Here is a 25,354-nt window from a genome sequence, read left to right as displayed (position 1 = left end):
AGTTAAATAATTTCATTTTGACTGTTGATACATTTTTGCATGGTGAGATGCACAGTAGTGGGAAAAGTACTTAAATCTTTAAGCTGTTACAACTAAAACCCCTGCGCAAAAAGTTTCTTTTATATGATAAGAAAAGCATTAGAAATGACATCTACCATACTACACTTACTTATTGCCAAAGTAAAGGAAGTTATCGTATGCTATTTATATTATTAATAAATTAGCGTGACCTGTTACTGCATTTAAGTTGTTGATGGATAAATGTGTAAGTTGATAAAGGTGGAGATTATTCTGTCTTTCTGCGTGACGAGAGGCTTTAGAAGAATCTAACCTATAATGTAATTTTTTTTTAAAAATTGGTTAATTATTAACATTTGTGTACTTTTTAGCACGTTGAATGCACATTATAGTAGTCATCAGACTAGTGACGATATCAAAGACATCAGGCGTATTTAATATGTGGATGATTCAGATGTAATTACAGGTTCATGACTATATGAGCCCCACAGTGTTGTAGTGTTTAAAGTGTGGCCTCTTTTTCTTTCACATGTATACCAAGCAAGCTGTTACAGCATATGCAGGAAGAGTAGACACACGGTAGTGCTGCAATAAAATGCAAACTCCTGTTGTTAATTACGTTAAATATTAATGTAAGATTTCATTATGTCAGAAGTGATGTGTCTCTGGTATATATTACCAGAGGGTCTGGCATAGACAGGAAAATATATTTCAGCATTTAATGATGTATTCATTATCGCAGTGATACCTTTAGTTTGCCTGCTGGGTTGGGTTATAGTTTATGTAGCGACAGCTACACTGTAGTCTCACTGGTGCTTTTTCAACCCTTCACACAAATCGAGTACTTGCCCCACTGGCTGTACTCGATTTGTGGCATCTTGATTATGTTACAAATGTAAAAGACATTTTAAAAAACGCCATAGTAGGTCAGCTGTTGTGTCGTTTGTGGCTTTGGTGTTCAGTGCCAAATGTTAGACTGAAAAAAAAAAAATGATGATGATGTTGTGCATGTATAAGAGTTTTTTGAATTATTTTATTGGTGTTATTTAGTACAGAGCTATTAAAGTTTATTCACATGCTTTAAAAGCATCTTATCACAAGAGTTTATGTTGTTAAAAAAATAAAATGCTGACACTGAGCAGCTCTTTTTAGCTGCACTTGTGAGTCACCTGCCGTTCACTGTACCAGTCTTTCAGTGACTAGATGATACAAAGATTAGATCAATCATTGAGGCACGAAAAGCGTGACAGATTTTGTGTTTGCACAACAGGAAGTTTCACTTCACCTTAATCACAAAAGCATTTGTCACATTTAGTATGACATTTGCTACTTTTGACAAATAGCATAAAGAATCCTTATTTTAACTAAAAATGAAATCCATATTAAATTAAATGTTTTTAAATAAAAATACACAGATTTGTTAGTTTGTTCAGTGTATTAAGAAAAGCTAATGGGAGATGAGACATTTAGTAATGGTTATAGAAAAGTGTGGGCCATAATCACTTAAAACCATTTATCAAATATCAAATAAAACTTCATGTTAATCATGTGAAAAATATAAAGGCATTAACTGGAAAATCCCTCACACTACGATCACATCACATTCTCTCAGCCTGGTAGCTCTAAAGAACCAAAGACCCTTTAAATGTATACCGTTAATATAGATACCTGATGTAGGATGCAAGTTGGAAGAAAGAAAAGTGTGAAATATCTACTGGACAATGAGGACTCCAGGACTTAACTAATGTACAATTAAATTTAATATTGAATGTTTGCATTTTACAAAGCTTGCTTACAAAAGCCCAGTTAATTGTCTGGTGATGACTCTACATGGCTTACAGTGACTGTCTTTGTACTCAGCGTAATACTGCATTTTCCTCCTTTTGCTGCCGACTATACCTTAAAAATTTCTCCAAGCATGAAGCTCATCAGACCATGTGGATGTTCAGTGCTCACATATCAATTTGTGACTAGCAGTCTCACAAAACAATTTTGTCATCAGTTTCTTGCATGCCATTGCAACGTGTTTAATCAAAGTTTCTCCAGACAACAGCAACAAACTGGTCTCTCTCAGGTAAGTAATGAAAGTGTCAAAATGGAATGGATGGCTTATATCTTTCTTTCCTTCTCTCTCTCTCTCTCTCTCTTGACATCTACAGAATAAAGACCCAAAGATGTCCCGTGTTGCACTAGAGTCACTCTACAGACTGCTGTGGGTCTATATTATCAGGATCAAGTGTGAGAGTAACACTGTCACGCAGAGGTCAGTTGCAGAGTACCCAACAAACAGTCTTTTTGCCACCCACTACTGTTGTCCTCTTCCTAAGAGGCTTTGTATGAGAATACTTGTAGCTAAAAAACAGTTTCCCCATTTTCTCTTGCTAGTCGACTCCTCAGCATCGTTTCAGCACTTTTCCCCAAAGGCTCGCGCAGTGTGGTACCCAGAGACACCCCCCTCAACATCTTTGTCAAGATCATCCAGTTCATAGCTCAGGTAAGCCTGGAGCACAAACTATGACATACTTTAAAGTCACAGCAAAATAAATAAAATTAGGCACACACCACATATGAGGTGTGGTTTAGTGATTGCGGGTTTGCTGATTATTACAGGAAAGACTGGACTTTGCTATGAAGGAGATTATCTATGACCTCCTGTGCGTGGGCAAGTCTCACAAAACCTTTACCATCAATCCAGAGGTAATGTATACATAAGACTTTAGCTTCTGGTAATGAGGGAATGTTTGTAAGTTATCTCTTATCCTCTTTGTCTCTCTGCCCAAACAGAGGATGAATATTGGTTTGCGAGCCTTCTTGGTGATTGCTGACAGCCTACAGCAGAAAGACGGGGAACCTCCAATGCCTACTACAGGGATCATCATGCCCTCTGGCAACACCCTGCGTGTCAAAAAGATCTTCCTCAACACCACCCTCACTGATGAAGAAGCAAAAGTGATAGGTGGGTTTGAGTCTTGAACAGCTGACATTTACAATAAGAGTTAACATTTGATGAAGGTGAGGCAGCTTTTAACCTGTCCACCATCTTTTTTTTCTAGGCATGTCGCTATACTACCCGCAAGTACGAAAAGCCTTGGATAACATCCTGCGACACCTGGACAAGGAAGTGGGACGCTCCATGAGCATGACTAATGTACAGATGTCCAACAAGGAGCCTGAGGACATGATCACGTATGTAACAACAGCTTTATGCTCTCCTATTGCCATCCATGCAGCTATGTAGGACTTAGAGTTCCAGTCAAAGGTTTGGAAACCCTGACCCAGTTATAAACTTTGAGTGGTGCTGTATGACCTATTAACAGGTTCTCATAAATTGTCTGTCCTGCAGGGGAGAGAGGAAGCCAAAGATCGATCTATTCCGAACGTGTGTGGCCGCCATCCCAAGACTGATACCAGATGGCATGAGCAGACAAGACCTAATAGAGCTTCTAGCCAAGTAATTGACCCCCGCCAACCTTTCTGCAGACACATTGCTGCACACATCATGTCTTTTAATATCCATCTTCCTGTTGGGTCTCTCTCCTCCTCTAGACTAACCATCCACATGGATGAAGAACTGCGTGGCCTTGCCTTTACTACTCTTCAGGCCCTGATGGTGGATTTCCCAGAATGGCGAGAAGATGTACTCTCAGGTTTTGTCTACTTCATAGTCAGAGAGGTGACTGACGTTCATCCCACACTGCTGGACAATGCAGTAAAGATGCTTCTACAGCTCATCATCCAGTGGAAGCAGGCAGTGCAGAGCAGCAATAAAAGCCACGATTCACAGGTTGTTTTTTGGATCACCAGTGTAGTTTGTATTCATTAGTTTTATGTTGCCTGACAAACATGTTTAAAATAAATTAAATGTTATTTTTAACAGAGCTCAAGCAGTGGCCGTTCTCTGTCCTTGGAGCGTAATCTTCCTTTAGGTGTGGTGCATGTGGTGGAAGGTTTGGCACTGGTGGTGCTTTGTAGCTGCCGCCCTGCCACGCGCAGGCTAGCAGTCAATGTCCTCAAGGAGGTCAGAGCTCTCCATACTGCACTGAGCATTAGCAAGGTAACTTTCTTGGGCTTACAGGGGATATCGTTATGTTGAAAGAAGCAAAATATGTTTAAACCTGCATGGAAAGAAAATGATAATAATTTTGTGCAAGGACAATTGCATTCAATTTTTTCTTACTTAATCTTTCAGGGAGATGAAGAACTGGCTATTGATGTAATGGATAGATTAAGTGCATCGGTGTTGGAGAGCTTCATTCACCTCACGGGCGCTGACCAGGTATGAATGGATTTTCTTTTCTTTTTTTAAAATCCTAAAACCTTTAAAAGTACATACTGCTCATCATCTTCTGTTCTTCTCTGTAGACCAACTTGCTGTATTGTCCCAGTGGGATTGATCTGCAGACGCTAGCAGAGTGGAGCTCCTCTCCCATCAGCCACCAGTTTGATGTAGTGAGCCCCTCGCACATTTGGGTGTTTGCCCATGTTACTCAGGGCCAGGACCCCTGGGTCATCAGCTTATCCAGCTACCTGAGACAGGAGAATCTACCTAAACATTGCCCCACCACCATCAACTATGCCTGGATGTTTGCCTACACTCGCCTGCAACTACTGTCCCCACAAGTTGACATTAAGTAGGTTTCCTTAACTTCTTTGTCATTGTGGGTGTGTTCATTATGGTCTGACTCTGAATACTGGGTGATGATGCCTACATGATGACATTATGTACTTACTTAGGCAATTAGTACTTTTTTACAAAACATAACTTTTCTTATGCTTATTAACTGGGTTAATTCTATGACAAAAGAATTATGATTAAAGCTGCATTTTATGTTGACCCTCAACATAAAATGTATCTCTTGTTTTTACTGAATATCCACCTGCAGTAGCCCCATCAATGCAAAGAAGGTCAACAGTCTGAACAGCAGTGACTCCTACATTGGCCTTTGGAGAAACTACCTGATTCTCTGCTGCAGCTCTGCCTCTCCCTCCCCTTCCATGTCTTCGTCATCCTCCACCTCTGGCTCCGTCCGCTGCTCCCCGCCTGAGACGCTGGCGTCCACGCCGGACAGCGGCTACAGTTATGATTCAAAGGTGGCAATTTCATAAGCAACACTCTATGCCGGGTTTTCACACACATTCATAAATATTTTAAAATGAAAGGTTAGGAGCTTTTGCACAAAGGATGAAATAATGAAATTCACTCACAATGCAAGTATGACAGTCTCAAATGACAACAGCACACTCGCCACATAAAAATCTGACAGCAGTAAAAAATTAGAGGATTTTGAATAATTTATTGCAACACTTGAGCCTTGCATTTCTGCTCTGTGTGTTAACAGATTGTTGGCACTCCGTCCCCCTCCTCACTGTTCAAACACATTGTTCCAATGATGCGCTCTGAGAGCATGGACATCACCGAGTCTCTTGTGCTGGGGCTTGGCAGGACCAACCCCATGGTCTTCAGGTAATGAGCACTATACACTGCTATACATTTTTAGAATTATAAAGACTTTTTGATGGCTTACATATATTGTTTTCTTGTGCAGAGAATTGATGGAGGAGCTAAATTCCATCATAAAGGAAGCTCTAGAGAGAAGACCTGAAGTAAGTGCCCTTCATTGATGGTTTGAAAATGTTTTCTGTATTTCTTCTGTGTGCATAGAAACACACTTTACTGAGTTCAAATATTCTTTACTCTGCAGAACATGAAGCGACGCAGGCGTCGTGACATCCTCAGGGTCCAGCTGGTCCGGATATTTGAGCTACTTGCTGATGCTGGCGTCATCAGTCAAGTGTATGTAATCCTCAAACATCTAGAGTAACCACATGATTAGGAATTTTTTTTTTTATATATGCAGTTTATAAACTTTTCTTTTTACAGGGCAAGTGGAGGGTTGGATTCAGAGAGCCATTCTCTGAATAGTACGCTGCTCGAGTATGTTGATCTGACCAGGCAATTGCTCGAGGCTGAGAATGACAAAGACTCGGACACTTTGAAGGACATTCGCTGTCACTTCAGTGCGCTTGTGGCCAACATCATTCAGAATGTCCCAGGTATATCTCTTAAGTAAAACAAATGCTTATAAAGTAAGCATACAAAGTAAGCATTTGTTTTAAGCAATTTTTCTCAGTTTAACCTTTTGTATCAATTTCTTTACTTATTATCTTCAGTGAACCAGAGGAGGACCATCTTCCCCCAGCAATCACTGAGACACAGTCTGTTCATGCTGTTCAGTCACTGGGCTGGGCCCTTCAGCATTATGTTCACACCCTTGGATCGTTACAGTGACAGAAATATCCAGATCAACCGCCATCAGTACTGTGCACTAAAGGTTCAACATCTAAAAATTTCAAGAAAATCTGCTTTTTACATACTGTGTCATGCACTTACTGATAACCAGCAAACTTTTTTGTTTGTTCCAGGCCATGTCTGCAGTGTTATGTTGTGGACCTGTAGCTGACAATGTAGGGCTCTCCTCTGATGGCTACCTCTACAAGTGGCTGGACAATATCCTGGATTCTCAGGACAAGAAGGTCAGAGAAATTCTGCCATTTTGAATCTATTCTAACTAAAATTGTATCACTTAACTATCATTAACAAGTGGTGAATCCACAAGTAATTAAACTTTAGCAATAAAACTCTCAATAATAATAATTTTTTATAATGGGTAATGTTATAAAAAATCCATGTTTATGTAATGGGTTTGTGTAATAAAAATAATTATTTGCATTATTTAAGCTAATGTGTTTTGCAGGGTAGCTCATAAAAGACATTTTGTAAGGAAGGTTTCATTACTACTGCTGTTATGTCAAAACCACTGGTGTCTCAGATCTATGCAAAAAGTTTCCTTCAGTGTCAGACCTGTGACTCAAGCATGGTGGCAATAATGAAACAAGTCTGAATGCCACCTCCTCATATTTCAAACCACAATCGTTTCCTCCTGAACCTAAACAGTGGGTGAAACCTAAGCTTAATCAAGCCTTTTATAATCCAGTTAAACTTTATTGGCTATCTAAATCAAGTTTATATATGCACTACATATTTATAAGGTTAAATGTTAGCTAATTACTTTTAAAGTATAATAATTATGTCTCTGGTCATTAAATAAATGTCACACCACAAAATCCCAGTATTATGACCAGTCACCAAGCATGAGTGGTGATGATGTTTTCTCACAGATAGCAGGAGTTTAGTCTGTGACGCAAGACTTCATGAGGTCAAAGTTATGTAGCACACATTTACTTCATTTGACACTAGCACCACACAGTGGTGTTCAGAAGTACTGCAATAAAGCCCTGCTAAACGTTTATAGGTCTACATTCAATAAATGACTTGCACTTAGTTAAAATGAAATGGTTGGTTAAAGTCATCTGATTAATTCTCAAATTCTTAAAAGTTTTAATTATAGTTATGCTGTTGTAAAGTATATATTAGTTTTCTGCAGTTAACAGCAAACCTCAGTCTCATAACTCTAATACTGGGTATTTTTCGTTTGATATTAAGACGTTATGTGTAAAACTCATCAGAGTTTTGTAGACTGAAGGAGAGATTCTTAACGGTTGCTGCGTGGTTTCCTTTAGGTTCACCAGCTGGGTTGTGAGGCTGTGATGTTGCTACTAGAACTGAATCCAGACCAGAGCAACCTCATGTTTTGGGCTGTGGACCGCTGCTACACTGGCTCCCGTCGTGTAGCTGCCGGCTGCTTTAGGGCCATTGCCAATGTCTTTCACAACAGGTACCACATGGTGCCATCTTTATGTCATTTTTTAAGGTTCCACCTACTTGTGACTTAAATACCGTATGTGTTATATTTCTTTTAGGGATTACCAGTTTGACACTGTGGTGCTGCTCAACCTGATTCTGTTCAAGGCGGCTGACTCTTCCAGGGAAATCTACGAATTGTCCATGCAGCTGTTACAGGTCAGAATTTCTTTGTCCTACACATACTGTAGATGCCCAAAAAAGAAAAAAATGGGTCTTTAATCATTAATTTAATAATCTGTGGTTGTTTGTGTGATGCAGATCCTAGAGCCCAAGCTTTTCCGTTATGCCCACAAATTGGAGATTCAGCGGACTGATGGCATCCTGACCCCTCCCTCACCGCTGCCACACCTCTACTCTGTGTCTTACTACCAGCTGTCTGAGGAGCTTGCAAGGACTTACCCAGAGCTCACTTTGCCCATCTTCTCAGGTTTGCTACATTGCTGAATGAATACTCATCAATGTAATATGATAAGTATTCCGTTAACTGAAATATCTCACTTTCCTTTGACTGTGAAACCAGTTATTTTAGGTCTTTTTTATTTTTATGAGCAAAGATTTTTGCTCATAAAACTTGATAGTCGGCTAATATGGTTTCTGTTTTTGCTGTTGATTGACTTTTTGGGGAGATAAGCACGATTTTCCCATTCAAATTCGGCTGTATATTTCCATTCAAGGTCCTTTTTTTGTTTGTATTATATTTAGTATTATAGCTAAGTTCATTCAAATGGCATCCTAGCCACTCTGGTAACTGCCTATGACACTTAAAAAGTTAGCTTTTTCCCACTGAAAATTATACTTTTACCCCCACTTCAGCTTTTAATTGAGCCATATGTGCCTCGTGACTGTAAGGAGTTTGACACCCCTGTGTTAATGTCTTTGTACTATCCACACTGCAGAGGTGAGTCAGCGTATCCAGACAGCACATCCTGGTGGTCGTCAAGTAATGTTGCACTACCTCCTACCTTGGATGAATAATGTGGAGCTTGTTGACTTCAAACCAACTCCACGACGACCAGAGGACTGCTGCAGTGGCGAGGATGATGAGGATGTGCAAGACCGAGAAATTATGATGGTCAATAGCCGTCGCTGGCTCCGTGGAGAGGGCTGGGGATCCCCTCGTGCTACAACCATGGTGCTAAACAACCTCATGTTCATGACCGCTAAGGTGACACAGCTAACATACCATCTATGTTTGCACTAAGTACCACAGCAATTTCCTAATGTTGTAAACCTGCTCAACATTTGGCAATAAAAACCCTTTCTGATTGTGATTCTGATCTACACATCTACATCTTAAAAAGCTGGTTGGGCACGTTCATTTATCATTAAACTATATTTTTTTTAACAGTATGGTGATGAGTTTGCGTTGTCAGAGATCGAGAATGTCTGGACTACATTAGCAGATAGTTGGCCAAAGAACCTCAAAATCATTCTTCACTTCCTCATCAGTATGTCTGGAGTCAGCAGTGACCCCAGCCTCTTGCCCTATGTAAGTTGCAGCACACTCAATGTGCCATGTCCTTGTGTCTGATACTTAATCTTCATGACTTTTCGCCTCATGTTATGCGTGTCCTCAGGTGAAACGAGTGGTGGTTTTCTTGGGCAGAGATAAGACTATGCAGCTGCTGGAGGAGTTGATGTGTGAGCTTGAGTTGACTGATCCTGTCAGCTCAGCTGTCACTCACATGGACAACCCCCCTTATTATCGCATCAGCTCCAGTTACAAGATTCCTTCAGTCACCTCAGGTTAATGAGCATTATAAATGCCCAAGTTCACAGCTTAGGCCAAGAGGTCATATGTTATGTTTCTGGTGCCAGGAGACAAATGTTTAATGTCTACTTTCTCAGGAACAACCTCCAGCAGCAATACCATGGTGCCAGGAAATGATGCTCATCATGACAGCAAGATGAAAGACTCAAACATGGATGACAGGTACAAAATAGAGAACTGCAATGCTCTGTTATTATTAGATGGTATAAGTATAGGAAAAACACAAATGTCTCTGTCAGGTCAGTTATATTTTATGCTGAAGACATGAAAAAAGCACATGTACATCCATTCAGGAGTTCAAACAAATATTAACCAATTTTTATAATGGTGGACAAAGATACTGCACTAAAGATAAGATAAGATAAGATAACCTTTATTAGTCCCACACGTGGGAAATTTGTTTTGTCACATAAATAACTAAAATTTACAGAATTAACATCATGCTGTATTAACTAAAACTAAAACATACAGCCATAGTAGATGTTTTACTGGGGTCGTGAACTGAGCAGTTAGATCGTTTTCTCAGACTCCCGTAGAGTCTTTTTGCCACTTGATTATACGCCCTAAATAAATACAGGTTTAAAGGACTTTCAATGGTTTTATTATATAGGCCCTCAGGTTGCATCCTTCTTTTGTATTCAATCTGTGGCTTGATGAATTAAACGTTTTTGTTGTGTTGGACTAAAGTTCATGATTAGTGAGGAAAAAGTGTCATTGTCTTTCTAAACATGCATGTTTGTTATACAGTTGCACACACCTGGATATCTACAGTGGTCTGAACAGCAACCTGAACCGCCACCACCACCGTCTGGAATCTCGTTACAGCAGCAGCTCTGGAGGCTCCTATGAAGATGAGAAGAGTGAGCAGGAAATCTTTTCTTCTCCATACTCACCACTACAATTTTTTATACCACCCACTACCATGCCTGCTAATCTTCTCTATTTTCCAGGTGACTCCATGCCGCTTTATGCTAACTGGCGATTAAAAGTGATGGATCACAATCAGCCAGAGCCTCTTCCCTTCCCACCAACAGGAGGCTGCTGGTCCCCTCTTGTGGACTATTTGCCAGAGACAAACACACCTGCTGTACCTCTCCACAGGTACACCAAAGTCCACTTTTTGTCTCCCAAAGCATTGCAGTGTTGAGTTCTTTTTATAATCCAGTACACTTTTTCTGTTTTTCAGATGTAACATTGCAGTCATCCTACTCACAGACCTCATTGTTGACCATGGGGTCAAAGTAGAATGGAGTGCCTACCTACAACTCCTGCTACACGCAGTTTTCTTAGGTAAATTGCTTTCTTTTTGTGCTGTTTTATATGTTTGTATACATTAAGGCAAAATGTTTTAGGCATATTTGGATTTTTGCATAAATAATCCTTTACTAGGTCTATAAATTCCAGTTGAATGATGTCAAATGTCTTCATCTTTTGTGTCTTTCTCAGGTTTAGATCACCAGCACCCAGAGGTCTATGAGCACTGCAAACGCCTGCTGCTTCACTTGCTCATAGTTCAGGGTGCAAATAGCAGTGTTCAGTCTGTCGCTATGGTGCTTTTACGCAACAGAGACTACAATGATCCAAGGGTCCTGACTGTAAAGCCTGTAGCTCAAGAGTTCAACCTCACAGGTTAGTTCTGCTACAGAAACAAGAACTGGAAGAGAGCAATAATAATGAGAATCGCTGTTTTATAGTGGAACATGTGGGGATTCGCTATCAGCTGTGGAATTGCTTTTTAGTTATTTTGAAATGAGGGGAAAACAACAGGACAGGGAACAGGACACATATAGGCATAGTGCCAAACTTGACCACTGGGTGGCAGCAACCTCCTGCAACCATATAGACAGATTTACATGTCGCACAATATCATTGTTCCATAGAAAAAGGTTCCCTGAAAAAGACCCTATTATTTTCTAATTCAGAAATTAAGATAAAGTAATGTGTGTCTATACAAAAAGGAGAGCAGTGAATCATATTTTTATACAGAAATCATTTAGCCTACCTTCACTTTTGGACACCAACTTGTGGTCTGCTTATATTATTAGCAACTGTACCTTTAATTGTGTTTAGCCCAAGCTAGCCACCTGGCTGGTAAAATGCTAGCAGAAAAGCTGACAATGTGTTTGCAATTTGTTCCTATAGGAATACAGGAGCTTTTGCCAGACTGTCAGCCATCACCGATGACAGACTCTGGCCTCAGCTCGAGCTCGACGTCGTCCAGTATAAGCCTTGGTGCAGGGGCCAGTGCTGTGTCCCACCTCTCTCCCACGCTTCTAAGTGAAGTAGATGTCACTGTTGAACATGACGAGAAGGCCAAAGCTCTGATTGAGTTTATAACTTCAAGGTGAGAAGAGACTTTAAAAAAAAAACAAAAAAAAACGAACACTTTCCCAGAAATGTATGACATCTATGCGTGTCACTACTTGCTGCTGGCAAGAGCTGTCTTTTTTAGCATTTAGAAATGTATATAACCTCACATGTTTAGTAGGCATTTCTATGAACACATTGTTAGATGTTACTCATTGTGTACAATGATTTGCTTTCATGCTTCCAGCAGTGTCTAAAAGGACTGGGGTACTTTGATTTGCATGGGTTTGATTTTTGGAGTTAGTTTCTTTGCTTGGTGTGATAACACTAAAGGTTTTGATAGTGTTCCAGGTCATTTGTTCATGCGTGTTTATTTGTATATTGTAGAAAACGCGGTCCACTCTGGAATCACGAGGATGTGTCACCTAAGAACTCCAACATTAAGAGCGCTGAACAGCTGAGTGCTTTTGTCAGACATGTGGTGACAGTCTTCAAGCATTCCCAGACAGGTCTGTAGGGTTCACAGCCACTTGATATGTATTAGGTGCTTTTGTCATATTTACCTGTTTGTGCTTGTGTATCCTTTCAGGTTTCCAATTGGACTCATTGCTGAGTGAAGTAGCTTTAAGGTCAGCTCTATCTTGTTCTTCTCGCCACTATGCCGGTCGCTCTTTCCAGATTTTCAGGGCACTCAAACAACCTCTGACTCCTGCCACACTGTCTGACATTTTGTCTCGGTTGGTTGAGACTGTAGGAGACCCTGGAGAGGAAGCTCAGGTCAGAACATTTTTAGAAAAAGTCTGGTCTTTTACCTGCAATGTCAAAATGCATAACATGAAACAACATTTTAAAGGTTATATTTAATTTGACCACATGATCATTCAGCTATTAAAAACATTCCTGCTTGTGTTACAGCAAATTATTGCATAGAATGAGGTTTTTAATAGGACATGGCAAAACGTCAAATGTTCTTTATTTAAATTGCGTGTGGTTTCGTTGTGTTTGGTTTTAAAGCCACTTTGCCAGTAAAATTCACACATTTAACATCATGATTTTGACACTTAATGTTTAACAGTGATACAGCGGCCATGCATAGACCAGTGTCCTTTACCCTGTGGCTGCACTGAATTCCTCACACATGGCGCATTTGCAGAATCTGTGCTGCAGCATTGCACTTCCACTATAATCAATGAAAGTAGCTGCACTGAGTGTAAGAACAGCATTTAAGTCATTCATATGTGTGGGGAGATCCATACCTCAAATATAAAAATAGGTTGAGTTTGTGTTTATGAGAGGTGTGCAAAGCCTGTTCCTACAGAAATAGTTAACCAGTTCTTGTTTAACTGCATCTACACAGAAAGTTACTATCGGTATATCATTTTTAGTTGATGTTTGAGGACAGACAAAGGTTTAAAGAAAGCATGAATACTATTGATGAAGAAGCGACCTTCTTATCTTGTTATGCTTTTACATTTGATGAGGGGTGACTGCAGTAACATAATGTGATCAAATTATTTTCCCAATGGTTTAGGTTTAGTTTACTTTCCCAGGGCCACTCTTTGTATCGTCAAGCACATCATGTGCCAAAATATATAGTAAATGTGTTGCATCAAACTGGAAAACAGGCTTGTGAGTTGTTTCTGTAGAAAACATAGATGCTATGTGTTAACTCGCTGTTATCTGTGAATTCTTTCTGACGAGCTGACCTCTCCTACTTTTTCTCCTCAGGGCTTTGTCATTGAGCTTCTCCTGACGCTGGAGTCTGGCATTGACACACTAGCAGACACAGTGAAAAACTATGATCTCCTCACTGCCTTAGCACAGTAAGTCCTCTCATTGGTAACTTATTATTTTAATGTTCGAATTCTTCTTACTTTAACTAACATCCTGACACATTTTGCAATAGCTGTGTACAAAATTCTGCCATTTCTTTCCACAGAACCTCCACCCACGACCACTTGTTGGGGGCCAAGTTTGCTGCCAACAGGAAAAGCACAGGCCAGCTGAATATGAACAGTAGTGGTCTGTTGCATTATGTCCACACTCGCAGCAACTCTCTTCGAGCCAACCTGATGATGGGTGAACGAAAAGCTGACAGGCGTCGGAGTAACACCCTGGACATTGCTGACCGACTTGGTGGCAGCTATGCAAACCTGGCTCGCACACGGAGCTTATCATCACTAAGCAGAGGAGGTCCAGGAAGTCCAGGAGGGGACTCTGTGCCACCTGTGGACCCTTCAAATCTGATGGCCACGGTATTCTGGATCGCCGTGTCATTGCTCGAGTCAGACTACGAGTTTGAGTACTTGCTGGCTCTGCGACTGCTCAACAAGCTGCTGAGCCAGCTGCCCCTGGATCGTGCGGACAGCCGAGAACGTCTGGAGACGGTCCAAAACAAGCTGAAGTGGTACAACTTCCCTGGTCTGCTGCAACTCTTCCTGAAGGGCTTCACTTCTGCTGCTACTCAGGAGCTAACCATCCACCTGCTCAGTAAGCTCATCAGTGTCTCCAGACAAACACTGGTAGACCCTTCACAAGTAGCAGGTAACTAATGACTTTTTTACAGTTTTAAATAATTTAGTTTTTAAAATCTAAAATGAATAAAAGAGACAAGAAAATTGATCATATATAATGACCAGTTGCTCAGAAACCAGTCAGGGTTTTGGGGTTCCCCAAAGGGGAATCTCTGGCATTGCAATAAATCTTAACATCTGTTAAATAAGGTAATCCCAGGATTTTGTCCTGTCTATATTTAGAACTGTGACTTGTTCATAAGCCCATATTGACCCAAGAAAACTCATCCTAGCCCAGTTCTATTTATTCGTATTGATTTACATTTTTAAGGTTAGACTTTTACTTCATGTCTGCAGGTTTTCCTCTGAACATCCTGTGCCTCCTGCCACATCTCATCCAGCACTTTGACAACCCCACTCCTTTCTGTAAGGAGACAGCCGATAAGATCGCCAAAGTGTGTGCGGATGAGAAGTCGGCCACACTGTCTAACCTGGCCCATATGATGAGCCTTTACAGCACACACAGCTACTCCCGCGACTACACCAACTGGATCAACGTGGTCTGTCGTTACCTCCATGATGCCTTTGCAGAGAAAACTTTGAATCTGGTCACTTACTTGGCTGAGGTATATGAGAAAAAGGTCACACTTCTTATGTTGGTCACAGATGGAAAAATAACAAATGTATCCATTTCTGTCTCCATCAGCTGCTAGAGAAGGGTCTTCCCAGCATGCAGCAGTCCTTGTTACAGATCATCTATAGCTTGCTGAGTCATATTGACCTGTCAGCAGCTCCTGTCAAACAGTTCAACCTTGAGATCATGAAGATCATTGGCAAATATGTTCAGGTGAGCCTTGATGTCACTGGACAGCCTGACAGACCGACTTTAGGGTTTGGGACAAAAGAGGAATGCATTGTGGAGGTCTCATTGAATTTCTCTTGCTGCTAATTGTAAAGTGTGCGATTATATCTACTGCTAGTTTGAGGTCTTGCAACAAGAAGCATTTATTTTGTGGGATTTGCTTTTTATCAGACAACATATGCCTGAATGAGAGTTTTATTGCTGGATCAGCCAGGGTCTCCCGTGTGGTTGGCAAGAAAATCACCAAAGCACCAGCCATCCATATGCAGTATGCCTTATGTTTAGTAAGAGGTGTGTGTGTGTGTGTGTGTGTGTGTTTCATACTCAGAACAGCATATTTTCACATTTAGTCTGACGTGAATAAATACTGGGGTGTCCTGCTCTATAAATAGCAGCACAGTTGAGACTAAGAAAGAATAACGTGTGTTTCAGGGTCACTGTAAAGAGGTATTTTGATGCTATTACACCTATTTATGAAGCCTGTTTTTTCCAGATTTGACCCAGGGCTGCCTTAAGCTACTTTTGGCCATCCTAGCTTACTGTCAGTGTTTTCTTTTGTGCATTCCACAAAAGGAAACATTGTATTTGTGCATATTGAGATTTTTAGCATATGTGCACTGATGTGAACTGCAAGCTTTTTGTGTTAAGCCTCCTTTCTCATTCTACCAATATGACTATAAGCCATATGAATAGTAGCTGGTTGGGACCCGAAATGCCCTTTCACATTCATAAATTCCTCAGAAACACCTACACAGCTTGCTTCCTCACAGTGGCTTCGTTATATTTCTGCATTGTTTTTTTTTTTTGTTTTTTTTTACAGAGCCCACATTGGAAAGAGGCCCAAAACATTTTGAAGTTGGTTGTATCCCGTTCAGCCAGCCTTGTTGTTCCAGAAGATGTGCAACGCTCCTACAGTTCTGAGTCCTGCAGCTCACCAGAAATTGCCTTCACGCGCATATTCAACAACTCTTCCAAAGAGCTGCCTGGGAAGACTCTGGACTTCCACTTTGACATCTCAGAGGTTGGTGTCCTACTTTCCTTAAGTATGCTATGTTCACCATATTGATTTACCTTTGATTTTATCTCTAATCTGCATTATTTGACTCTATAGACACCAATAATCGGGCATAAATATGGTGATCAGCGTACTGCAGCAGGCAGGAATGGAAAGCCACAGGTGATTGCTGTCACAAGAAGTACCTCCTCTACATCATCTGGATCTAATTCCAATGGGCTGGTCCAAGTAAGCTGGAAGAGGCCACAACTTTCTCAGGTACCTTCTCAGACTGACACAAATCATCCAAACCTTGAGTTTTGAAGCAGCCTCTACTCAAAGTAACGCAACACCGGACCTGAGCTATGATCTGTCTTTAACGAGCTTAACGTGTCTAGAAAAGAAGCTCAACGAAATAATTAAATCATGACAATTTATTTTACACACACAGCCATAAAAATAATTACTTTTACTACATGCATACTGGCTAATTTTAAGCAGTTGTAATAGTATTTTGTAAGCAAACAAAAGCCAAACACATGTGAGTCTGATCAGTCTGTTGCTATTATTAACATATTTCACTCTCATTGCGTTGCCTGTAGATGTGAGTTCTGTTTTTGTTAAAAGACCATCTAAAAGAATTTTGACCTGGTCAGCTTGTCATTTTCTCATCTTGCATGTCTTCTTATTACAGAGAAGAACCAGAGAGAGGCTGATGAATGTCCTATCTTTATGTGGTCCAGAATCGGGCATCCCAAAAAATCCATCTGTAAGACTCCTCTCCTACTCTAAAGCTTCAGATAAGGTCTCTGTAAAATCACTGACATGAGCAATGCTTCTGCTTCGAGGCTGTCTTTGTGGTGGTGTTAGAATTGGATTAATTTGGACTTCTGAGATGATGATGGATTGATAAAAATTGTATTTAATTTTCTGACATTCCGTGCAGGTGGTATTCTCATCCAATGAGGACCTGGACTCTGCAGACCAGCAGACCAGTCTTATCCCCACAGTGGAGGAGGCCGTCAGAGAGGAGGAGTTGCAGGGAGAGGATACAGGCAGTGAGCAGCAGTTTGGAGTCTTTAAGGACTTTGACTTCTTAGATGTGGAGCTGGAGGATGCTGAGGTGAGAAAGCACATTCAAATGGCCCCACCTGTATGAGGGGAAAAATGATACATTTCTCATAATAAAAAGGTGGTAATTTAAAGGAACTTATAGCAAGTGGAAAGGGACTGCTCAGAAAGGTTAAAGGTTTTCTAGTTGTATGTAGTGTAGGGAACTTGAACTTCTGTGCTCTGTTCAGTCACTCTTCATCATTTCTGTTGACCATACTGTAGTAGATGTTTGACAGATTAACATTAATGTCTTGTTTGTTAAAATTGCCTTACTTGTCCTACTACTGTAGTAGAAAACTTTTATGTCCTTCTTAAGTCTACTAACATACATATTCCTTCTCTTCTCTTGCCACAAGGAGCTGCAGGTAAGTCTGAAGCCAAGAAAGCTACTAAGATATGTTGTTCTTTTCAGTGCCCTGGTGTCTCCCTTTGTCATCCAGTAAAGTGCTGTACTACCTTTTGATTTCAAATCATCGCTCCTGTTGTTGTGAACCCTTTATAGTTGTAGATCATTGCATCATTTACCATCCCATGGACAAAATTACGTCGTCCGCTCAATCACATGAGTGTCTTATTTTTTTAAGTTGTGTATTTTGCATTTGTGTTGTTCTTTGTTTGCTTTGTTTTGTAATATCTAACCCAGACAATATCATTTTTCCCACATTCCTCATTGCTGTTTACTTGGTTGTCCTGCAGGGGGAGAGCATGGACAACTTCAACTGGGGTGTGCGGCGTCGCTCCCTGGAGAGCATGGACAAAGGGGACACGCCGTCTTTGCAGGAGTGCCAATACACGGGCAGCACGCCAAGCCTCAACCTCACCAACCACGAGGACACAGACGAATCGTCTGAGGAGGAGGTATTGAGCGCTAGCCAGATTCTCACCCGCTCTGGCCTTGTAAGTCTCACTCTAATCAGGGTCCCCCACCCAACCCAGCCACCATGCTCCCCACACAGCCCGCTGGCATGGTGTGCGTGTGTGTGTGTGTGTGCGCGCGCATACTATGCTGGACCTCCTTCCAGTGCGGACAGGAGCTACACGCTTGCTTCTTCGCTGGTGGTAGAATCCCTTTTTAAATCTCAGCCCACTCCCTCTAGCTTTAAGACCAATGCTTTCATTGTTTCCTAGATCTTTAAATTCTACGATTGGTAAGTGCAGTGTAGGACACTTTTTGTAAACTTATTAGAAATTTTTCTGAATAAAAATCTTTACATATAAAATTAATCAAATATTTAAACCCAGCATGTTTCTTTTGCATTATTTAACAGTTTGGCTGCCTTTCTTTAACTCTTTGTTTTCTTTGGCTTTCCCAGCAAGGCCTTTATCTACATCTGCTAATTACGCTAATAATTATCGGATGTAGGTCCTCAGTCTAATACAGATGTTTTCTTTCTCTCTTCTTCTGCTCTTCTTGGTCTTGGTAGTGCACGGTGAGAGAATGAGCTTTTGGCTTTAGTGGACATTTGCCCCGAGACTTTGTAGTCATACAATATTACACACTAGAAAAATGAGCATGCAGTATTTCTGTGTTATGTCCCTAGAATTTTGAATGAGATAACCTGCTCATAAAATTAATTGATGTTATTGATACTAGCATGATCTGATGCCTGAAGCCATTTTTTTTTGAAGATGCAGTAATGACTAAAATGACTAAACATGCTCTGCTTGATAAAGAAACAGGGGTGATGTTGTTGTAAGTTGTCAAAAGTTAATTAATCTGTAGGCGTATCTGCTTTACTAAGATTAAAATGTTATTGCTTTATGTTGATGATCTAATTTCGTTTATTATGAAAATACTCAAATGAGATTCTGTTTTACTGCATTTCATAAAGATATTTGGGGATATCTCAGCACATGCAGTGACTTGATTTAAGTTTGCAGTATTACTTTACTGCTTACACTACGTACGTAAATTAACATACATACAGAAACCAGTTGTGCCAAAGCGAGAACTTGTAATCAGCACTAATTCTGGACCTCTGATTAAATAATTCAGTGATTAAATGGGTAGACTAATGTATGAGTAATTGGTAGGATCAGTATTTGAAAAATAAATGTTAAAGTCACTTTATATTTTGTAAATATGGTTATCCCACTGCAAAGTGATTGGTTTTTGGGGCAAAAATCAATAATCAATCGGTGGAAATCATATGGGGAAAAAATCCTATAGAAAATTGCCTGTTATTATTGTCTTTTATTATTTTTTTGTGAGACAGGTTTTTAAAACTGTTTTATTCCAAAGCTGAAGTCCATTATTTTTTGTTTTGTAACAATAATATTTTTCACTGAGTACACACAGAATCTTATAGCCTAAAACGGCCTCTTTCCATGTATTTATACCTCATGATTAAACAAGTCCAGTCGTCTTCTTTCCAAACTCTTTAGGCAACTTCTCAAGACCGTTATGTTATTATTGAGGTACCTCTTTGAATGACCTTTCTAAGTAACCGTTGTCCACTTCAGGTTTTGAAATAGTAGGGCTATTAGGGCATTAGTAAAGGTTTACATCATACTCTATTGTGTTCATACATCCCTCAGCAAAAAAGCCAAACAGTTTGTGTTTCTCTTTTCCAGCTCAACAGTGATTCTGCTACGGATGACACTGCATCCAACCATGTGGACTCTTTGCAGCAGTCCCAAGAGTCCTCCAGCAGTGCCATGACGGAGGAGGCAACTGTCCTGCCCACTCTGCCCTCTGCACCCTCCCTCCCTCGACTGGATAGTCCCATGTTGGAGATGACCCACTCAGACAGCACCAGCAGTCAGCTGCCTGAGGTGCGATGAATCAGGAGCAACAATAAACTGTGGTGCTCGGGTGCTTTTTAGCCTGCCTTTTTCTTTTCGTTCATTTCGTATCTGCTTTTGCTGTATTTGTTGGCCTATCTGTCATTTAGACAAACGATCAGCTACCTTTAGGGGGTTTTGGACAGGATGGAGTAAAAGTGCTGGTTCTGAGGGACTGTCTGGCTGCTGTCGGGTTAAGATCTATATATGCGCATGTGTGTGCATGTTTGTGTTTGCTGCTTCTGCTGCTTCTCACTCTTTCTTTGTTACTTTGCTCTGCATGGTTGCTGAAGTCTTAACTGTGTAGCTCTTGCAGCCTTAATAGTAGTGGGGCTTGATTGTATGATTTTGGGAATGGTTAAAAAATTAAAGCTCACCTCAGGTCAGCTGTTACTGCTCACCTCACCTACAATAACACAGCAACTGACCCTTCCAACTAAATCCTCCATTTAAAAACTTGTGAAAGAGACACCAGCTCCTTAATCCTCGGCAGATGCATGTGTGAGTATGAGTCCTTTATAAGTGGTGTCTTAGTTTTACAAGTGCAGTTAACTCAAAAGCTAGCCAATGAAATTTGCTATGATATTAACATGCCATAGCTTGCCTTCTGTATTTACTGCTACTGACATTTATCACTTCCACTAACAATGGTAAGTATATCATTTTGTTCTGATTTGCATTTGCATGTACATGGCATTTTGAAGTTTAACATATTTCAGCTTTATATCCGTATAATATGAATAACCACTAAATTCATTGGTGTGTATAGTGCAAATCAGTTCTCTATCAGGTTCCCCTATCTATCCCTCAGTGACCTCTGTAACTTTTAGGAACACAACCAAGCAAGTGGTCTCAATATCATCCCAAGGACATCTCCCCCATCACAGCCCCAGCTCTTAGTGTAATGAGCTCTAGATAAAACCATCAATAGTCTTGCTCATTCCCTCCGGGATGGCCATGACCACTTCTAAAAGCTTTCTGTAATATAGCTGCTGTCTCTGTGATGTACTGGCTGTCTGCCATGCACAGTATCCCTAATGCACTGGACTTTGAATAATAAAGAAAGGAAAAACAAAAAGGGAAAAAAAGCAAAGACCTCTTAATTAGAATACCCCTGTGCCATCTTCAGCATATCAGCACATAGGAATATATCGCTCTCCCCTATTAGCGCGTCTACCGACTATGTATCGGCATATCCTCCTTTTACATATGAGTCAGTTAGATGCTTCTAATACTAATGTTTTCTATAAATTGTGGCCTGGCTTGATGTCTGCCTACAATTTATTACAATGACTTGGTTCATTTGTTAGGTTGCTAATTCAGTCCATTAGTTGTTTCTGTAGTTATGCAGTTGTCTATAAATCAGTTGTCATGCAGATGTTATGAGTCACCACCGATTAATTTAATTCATTTGTGGGTCTGTCACTCCCTGACAGGCGACGTTGCTGTTCTGTTAGCAGTGACGTCAAATTTTCAGTGGCATTTTTGTGATAAATACTGGGTGATCTTTTTTTTTTTTTTTTTTTTTTTCCTTAATAGACATTAGCTTATAACGTGACATCTAGAGCAATTTCAGAGAAACTGAATATTGCAAAAGGTACAAAGTTAAAAGTCCCACTTGTGTAATTAAAGCTATGAGCTTTGAGAATAGGCTACAGTGGTCTTAATTCAAGTTTTATGAGAGGCTCAACTGTGAATCTGTGTTTTATGTATCAGTGTTGGCGGCCACTGTTGAAATAAAAATATTATTTTAATGGATGTTTTGTAATGTGAAAGTACCTGCCATGCTGAGCCCCCCCTTGTGCTTTGATGTTACAGGATGCTATAAGCATGACGGCGGCTGACGAGCTGAGCAGCAGCGTGAGCGAGGACACAGGGTTTTGCAGCGCCCCCCCTTTGCCCTCTGACCGACAAGAGATGTGTGACCTCCCAGACTCACGGGACCCTCAGGATGCTCAGGATCACCAGGAGACTCAAGACCCTCAGGAGGACTTGGATCCAGCCCCCCCTCCCCCGCCGGCCATAGACACACCACCAGGGCTCCTTTGTGAGGACGAGTCCCAAACGGTGCTGCCTCTTTGTCTGGCATCAGAGACGAAGCAGGATGCAGATCCAGATCCAGACAGCACCTGTGGGTCTGTGTGGGAAGAAGATGTGACACAGGCGCTGAAAGAGCTGGATGAGCGCTGTGAGGAGGAAGAGGCGGACTTCTCTGGGATGTCCAGGTAGGTGTTTCAGAGTCTTTCTTTGTATTCATACTAGAGATGGACCGATCCGATATTACGTATCGGTATCGGTCCGATACTGACCTAAATTACTGGGTCAGATATCGGAGAGAAATAAAAAATGTAATCCGATCCGAAGTATCACAAAATCACCTCACAAAACGCGCGACTTGGCGTAACCCAGCTCGGCGCATCGGAGCAGTATGTGTCACGTGATAGAGCGGCTGTTGTCTGCGTGACCTATTGGTGGTCTGTTGGAGCATTTGGAGCCTCGCTACATGCTTCCTAACCGCAGCATTTCATCTCGGCGAAAACTATCCGAGAGAAGTAAAGCAAGTGTCTAAGTTCATCTCTGAATGTTTGCATAGTATTTCCACGTTAAGCTTAACAACTGATATACTGAGCCACAGCTGGCCTGGCCATCGGAGTTCCATATTGAGGTGAAAAGGAAGCGATTTGTCCCGTACTTCAGCTAGAATTAAAAAATAGACACAAAGCTGGAGTTATTCTGTCTTTGCTGCACAGTTGCATCTACTTCTCTCATTCCAACACGTTCTCACTCCCCCTCCCTCTCCGGTTATTACTTCAAACATGAAACTGATCAATGATTAGCTGATCGGCTTTTCTGCCGCAAGTCCCGTCTTTCTTGTTTGTTAGCACCCACTTTGCGCTAGAAACAGGAGACCAGCGGATAAACAACAGCAGCACGTTTAAGCGTGATAAGCTGTTGTTAGAATGTATTTAATATTACTTTCTAGTATCAGCTGAGGTTTGCTGGAGCCACAGCTGTAAAAGCTGCTGGTCATGATATCCGTTTGGATATGTGGTGAGAGGGAAACATGCAGATGAAACCAGGAGACGTCCTTACTGAATCATCAGAGCTGAACAGGTGATGGAGAAACAGGTTTAACTTTTAGGTGACATGAATGAGTGGAAGGGAAGTTATGAACTGTTTCTGAGAGACAAATAACACCAGGATCCTTTTCTATGTAGCTTACGGCTGGTAACTGTGCAGGGGCGGATCTAGCAAAGTTTTGTCGGGGGGCCAGGTAGGGCATTAACAGGGAAAGGGGGACACAAAGAAATATTTTTCAGTCTGCAATTCTGTTGAAGAAAGATGTTGAATCTATTTAATTATTGTAGAAAAATAATTGATTTCTGTGCATTTGTTTTACACTTGAATTAAATTAAAGTTGATTACATCGATTAAGGGCGGGGGGTGGTTCCCTTAATATTTTTGCTGGGAGTTGGCAACCCTCTTAGTTAGGTAGGTAAGTACTCTTTAAAATACCAGAATAGGGAGGATGGTATAGGTTTAAATTTATTAGATTGATCAGTGTTGCTGAACTATGAAATGTTTTGGGTGGAGTGTATTTTTTGCATACAGGTATAACAGAATAGCTTCAGTCTCTTGTTTTTTTAAAACTTGGGTATGAACTTATACAAAATGCAGCAAGATATTTATAAAAAACAGTTTTATTGATTACAAAATAAGCTATATCGGATTCATATCGGTATCGGCAGATATCCAAATTAATGATATTGTATCGGACATTAAAAAGTGGTATCGTGCCATCTCTAATTCATACCACTGTATTAAAGAATTTGAGAAGATCTGAGAAAATGCTGGATGGCGTTTGTGCCAGTTTTGCCAGTATCATGTAAATCACCTTTTACCTGAAACCCAAAAAGCAAATATTGATCGATAAGAGACATTTAGACATGCAAAGACATGCAGTTTTAATTTCCTTTTGTGTTTGAATAAATGGTGGAATTTATACCAATTTGCTGAGCAACTGACTGATAGCTCATTAAGTCATTGTACAGTTGGTTTTATTTTAATTTCACACAGTCTAAAAATCTTTAATTTTTAGATGTTTTTTACAAATGACCTTTTCCACCTTTTACTAATAAGTAATGGAACTGTCCATTTAAAAAGACTGTGTCAGACAGCTCCCATTTAAAAATGTATTAAAGTAAAACAGCTGACCTTTCATTTTAATTGTAGACTAGTTTAGGTGTGGCTGAAGAAGATATGGACTAATCTACAGTGCATGACTAATCTAACTTCTTTGACATGATTTAGATGGTGTGATAGCTAATTTCTTTCTTGGCGTGGCCTATCAGAACTATGCGTGTGTTGGCAGGCTTCAGTTCATTCCTAACACTTCAAGGTGGGCCAAATCTGATTGGAGGACAGTCAGGGCTTTAAACTGCTCTAAAGCAATATTAAGAAGCACTGCTGAACAAACTAGAAAATAGAGACTCACTCGCCTCCATGTGTAACTGTACTGAAGTTCTTTCAATTAACAGAGACACGCATGCATGGAAAGCAACTGTGTGAGTAGCTTAGACTGACTGAAAACAGCAGGACACTAACCAGTTAGTGTAGGTGTCTGTGCATGAGGATTTATGTGAGTGGGAGAGAGTAAAATGAAACAACTCGGCAACGTTTTACCTCAGTGGGTTGGGAGCTGGCTCTGCTTGCAGTACTGTGTGCGTGCGCGTGCGTGCGCGCGCGCGTGCGTGCGTGCGTGCGTGTGTGTGTGAGTCAGTATGTGTAAATGCCTAGCTTGTATAGACCTCTCTGCAGTCCTGTGTGGGATGAGTGCAGTGCGCTAGTGCTGCTAACAGTGGAGCTGCAGACGAGGGGAGAGAGTACGGGAAAGAGAAGCGGTAGTTAGGATGAGGACAGAGACCGTGTCCGTTGCAGCGCTCGGCAGCGCAGGCTTTAGATACTTATATTCTGTCTGCTTCTTCAGGCTGTTTGGTCCCACAGGCCTGTGAGTATCTGTGTGCGTGCGTCTGTGTGTGTGAGAGAGCTAGAGAGAGACAGACACGTCTGTGTAATGCTAAAATGCTAATCGCTGTTATTGTGAGAGCACTGCAGCAGATTTTAGCTCTCGTTGCACTGCAGCAGAATTTTCAGTGAGGGAGGCAGAGATGCAGCAATGTGAGGTTGTTTACTTGCTGCGAGTGACGACATGCGCATGTGTATGTTT

At 40.9% G+C, this 25,354-nt stretch overlaps 1 protein-coding gene across 9 annotated transcripts in view; it reads left to right on the top strand.

The window, feature by feature from the left end:
- The window catches only part of fryl (furry homolog, like), a 75,936-nt gene that overhangs the window by 41,260 nt on the left and 9,322 nt on the right, over nt 1–25,354 (top strand). For 7 of the 9 annotated variants that reach the window (XM_084922206.1, XM_084922205.1, XM_084922199.1 and 4 more), the window contains 42 exons: nt 2,178–2,281; nt 2,404–2,512; nt 2,629–2,715; nt 2,803–2,974; nt 3,072–3,204; nt 3,362–3,469; nt 3,565–3,802; nt 3,896–4,072; nt 4,208–4,294; nt 4,381–4,649; nt 4,902–5,109; nt 5,358–5,482; nt 5,565–5,622; nt 5,721–5,812; nt 5,900–6,072; nt 6,190–6,350; nt 6,442–6,552; nt 7,600–7,754; nt 7,840–7,939; nt 8,042–8,210; nt 8,680–8,948; nt 9,132–9,272; nt 9,361–9,529; nt 9,632–9,716; nt 10,302–10,414; nt 10,505–10,655; nt 10,741–10,844; nt 11,001–11,183; nt 11,697–11,898; nt 12,249–12,370; nt 12,451–12,638; nt 13,590–13,684; nt 13,801–14,405; nt 14,732–15,000; nt 15,081–15,221; nt 16,057–16,257; nt 16,348–16,509; nt 16,925–16,999; nt 17,177–17,353; nt 18,040–18,240; nt 19,918–20,118; nt 21,946–22,352. In XM_084922206.1, the coding sequence (XP_084778332.1) occupies nt 2,178–2,281; nt 2,404–2,512; nt 2,629–2,715; nt 2,803–2,974; nt 3,072–3,204; nt 3,362–3,469; nt 3,565–3,802; nt 3,896–4,072; nt 4,208–4,294; nt 4,381–4,649; nt 4,902–5,109; nt 5,358–5,482; nt 5,565–5,622; nt 5,721–5,812; nt 5,900–6,072; nt 6,190–6,350; nt 6,442–6,552; nt 7,600–7,754; nt 7,840–7,939; nt 8,042–8,210; nt 8,680–8,948; nt 9,132–9,272; nt 9,361–9,529; nt 9,632–9,716; nt 10,302–10,414; nt 10,505–10,655; nt 10,741–10,844; nt 11,001–11,183; nt 11,697–11,898; nt 12,249–12,370; nt 12,451–12,638; nt 13,590–13,684; nt 13,801–14,405; nt 14,732–15,000; nt 15,081–15,221; nt 16,057–16,257; nt 16,348–16,509; nt 16,925–16,999; nt 17,177–17,353; nt 18,040–18,240; nt 19,918–20,118; nt 21,946–22,352 (7,097 nt within the window). Of the gene's footprint in view, nt 1–2,177; nt 2,282–2,403; nt 2,513–2,628; nt 2,716–2,802; nt 2,975–3,071; nt 3,205–3,361; nt 3,470–3,564; nt 3,803–3,895; nt 4,073–4,207; nt 4,295–4,380; nt 4,650–4,901; nt 5,110–5,357; nt 5,483–5,564; nt 5,623–5,720; nt 5,813–5,899; nt 6,073–6,189; nt 6,351–6,441; nt 6,553–7,599; nt 7,755–7,839; nt 7,940–8,041; nt 8,211–8,679; nt 8,949–9,131; nt 9,273–9,360; nt 9,530–9,631; nt 9,717–10,301; nt 10,415–10,504; nt 10,656–10,740; nt 10,845–11,000; nt 11,184–11,696; nt 11,899–12,248; nt 12,371–12,450; nt 12,639–13,589; nt 13,685–13,800; nt 14,406–14,731; nt 15,001–15,080; nt 15,222–16,056; nt 16,258–16,347; nt 16,510–16,924; nt 17,000–17,176; nt 17,354–18,039; nt 18,774–19,917; nt 20,119–21,945; nt 22,353–25,354 lie in introns of those variants that run through there. The other 2 variants (XM_084922200.1, XR_014799478.1) reach the window with 2 other exon arrangements.

Source organism: Perissodus microlepis, chromosome 23, assembly GCF_051167445.1.
Source record: "Perissodus microlepis isolate ML-2025 ecotype Zambia chromosome 23, ASM5116744v1, whole genome shotgun sequence".
In the NCBI taxonomy this organism is placed as follows: Eukaryota; Metazoa; Chordata; class Actinopteri; order Cichliformes; family Cichlidae; genus Perissodus; species Perissodus microlepis.
This window is presented reverse-complemented; position numbering and strand designations above follow the sequence as displayed.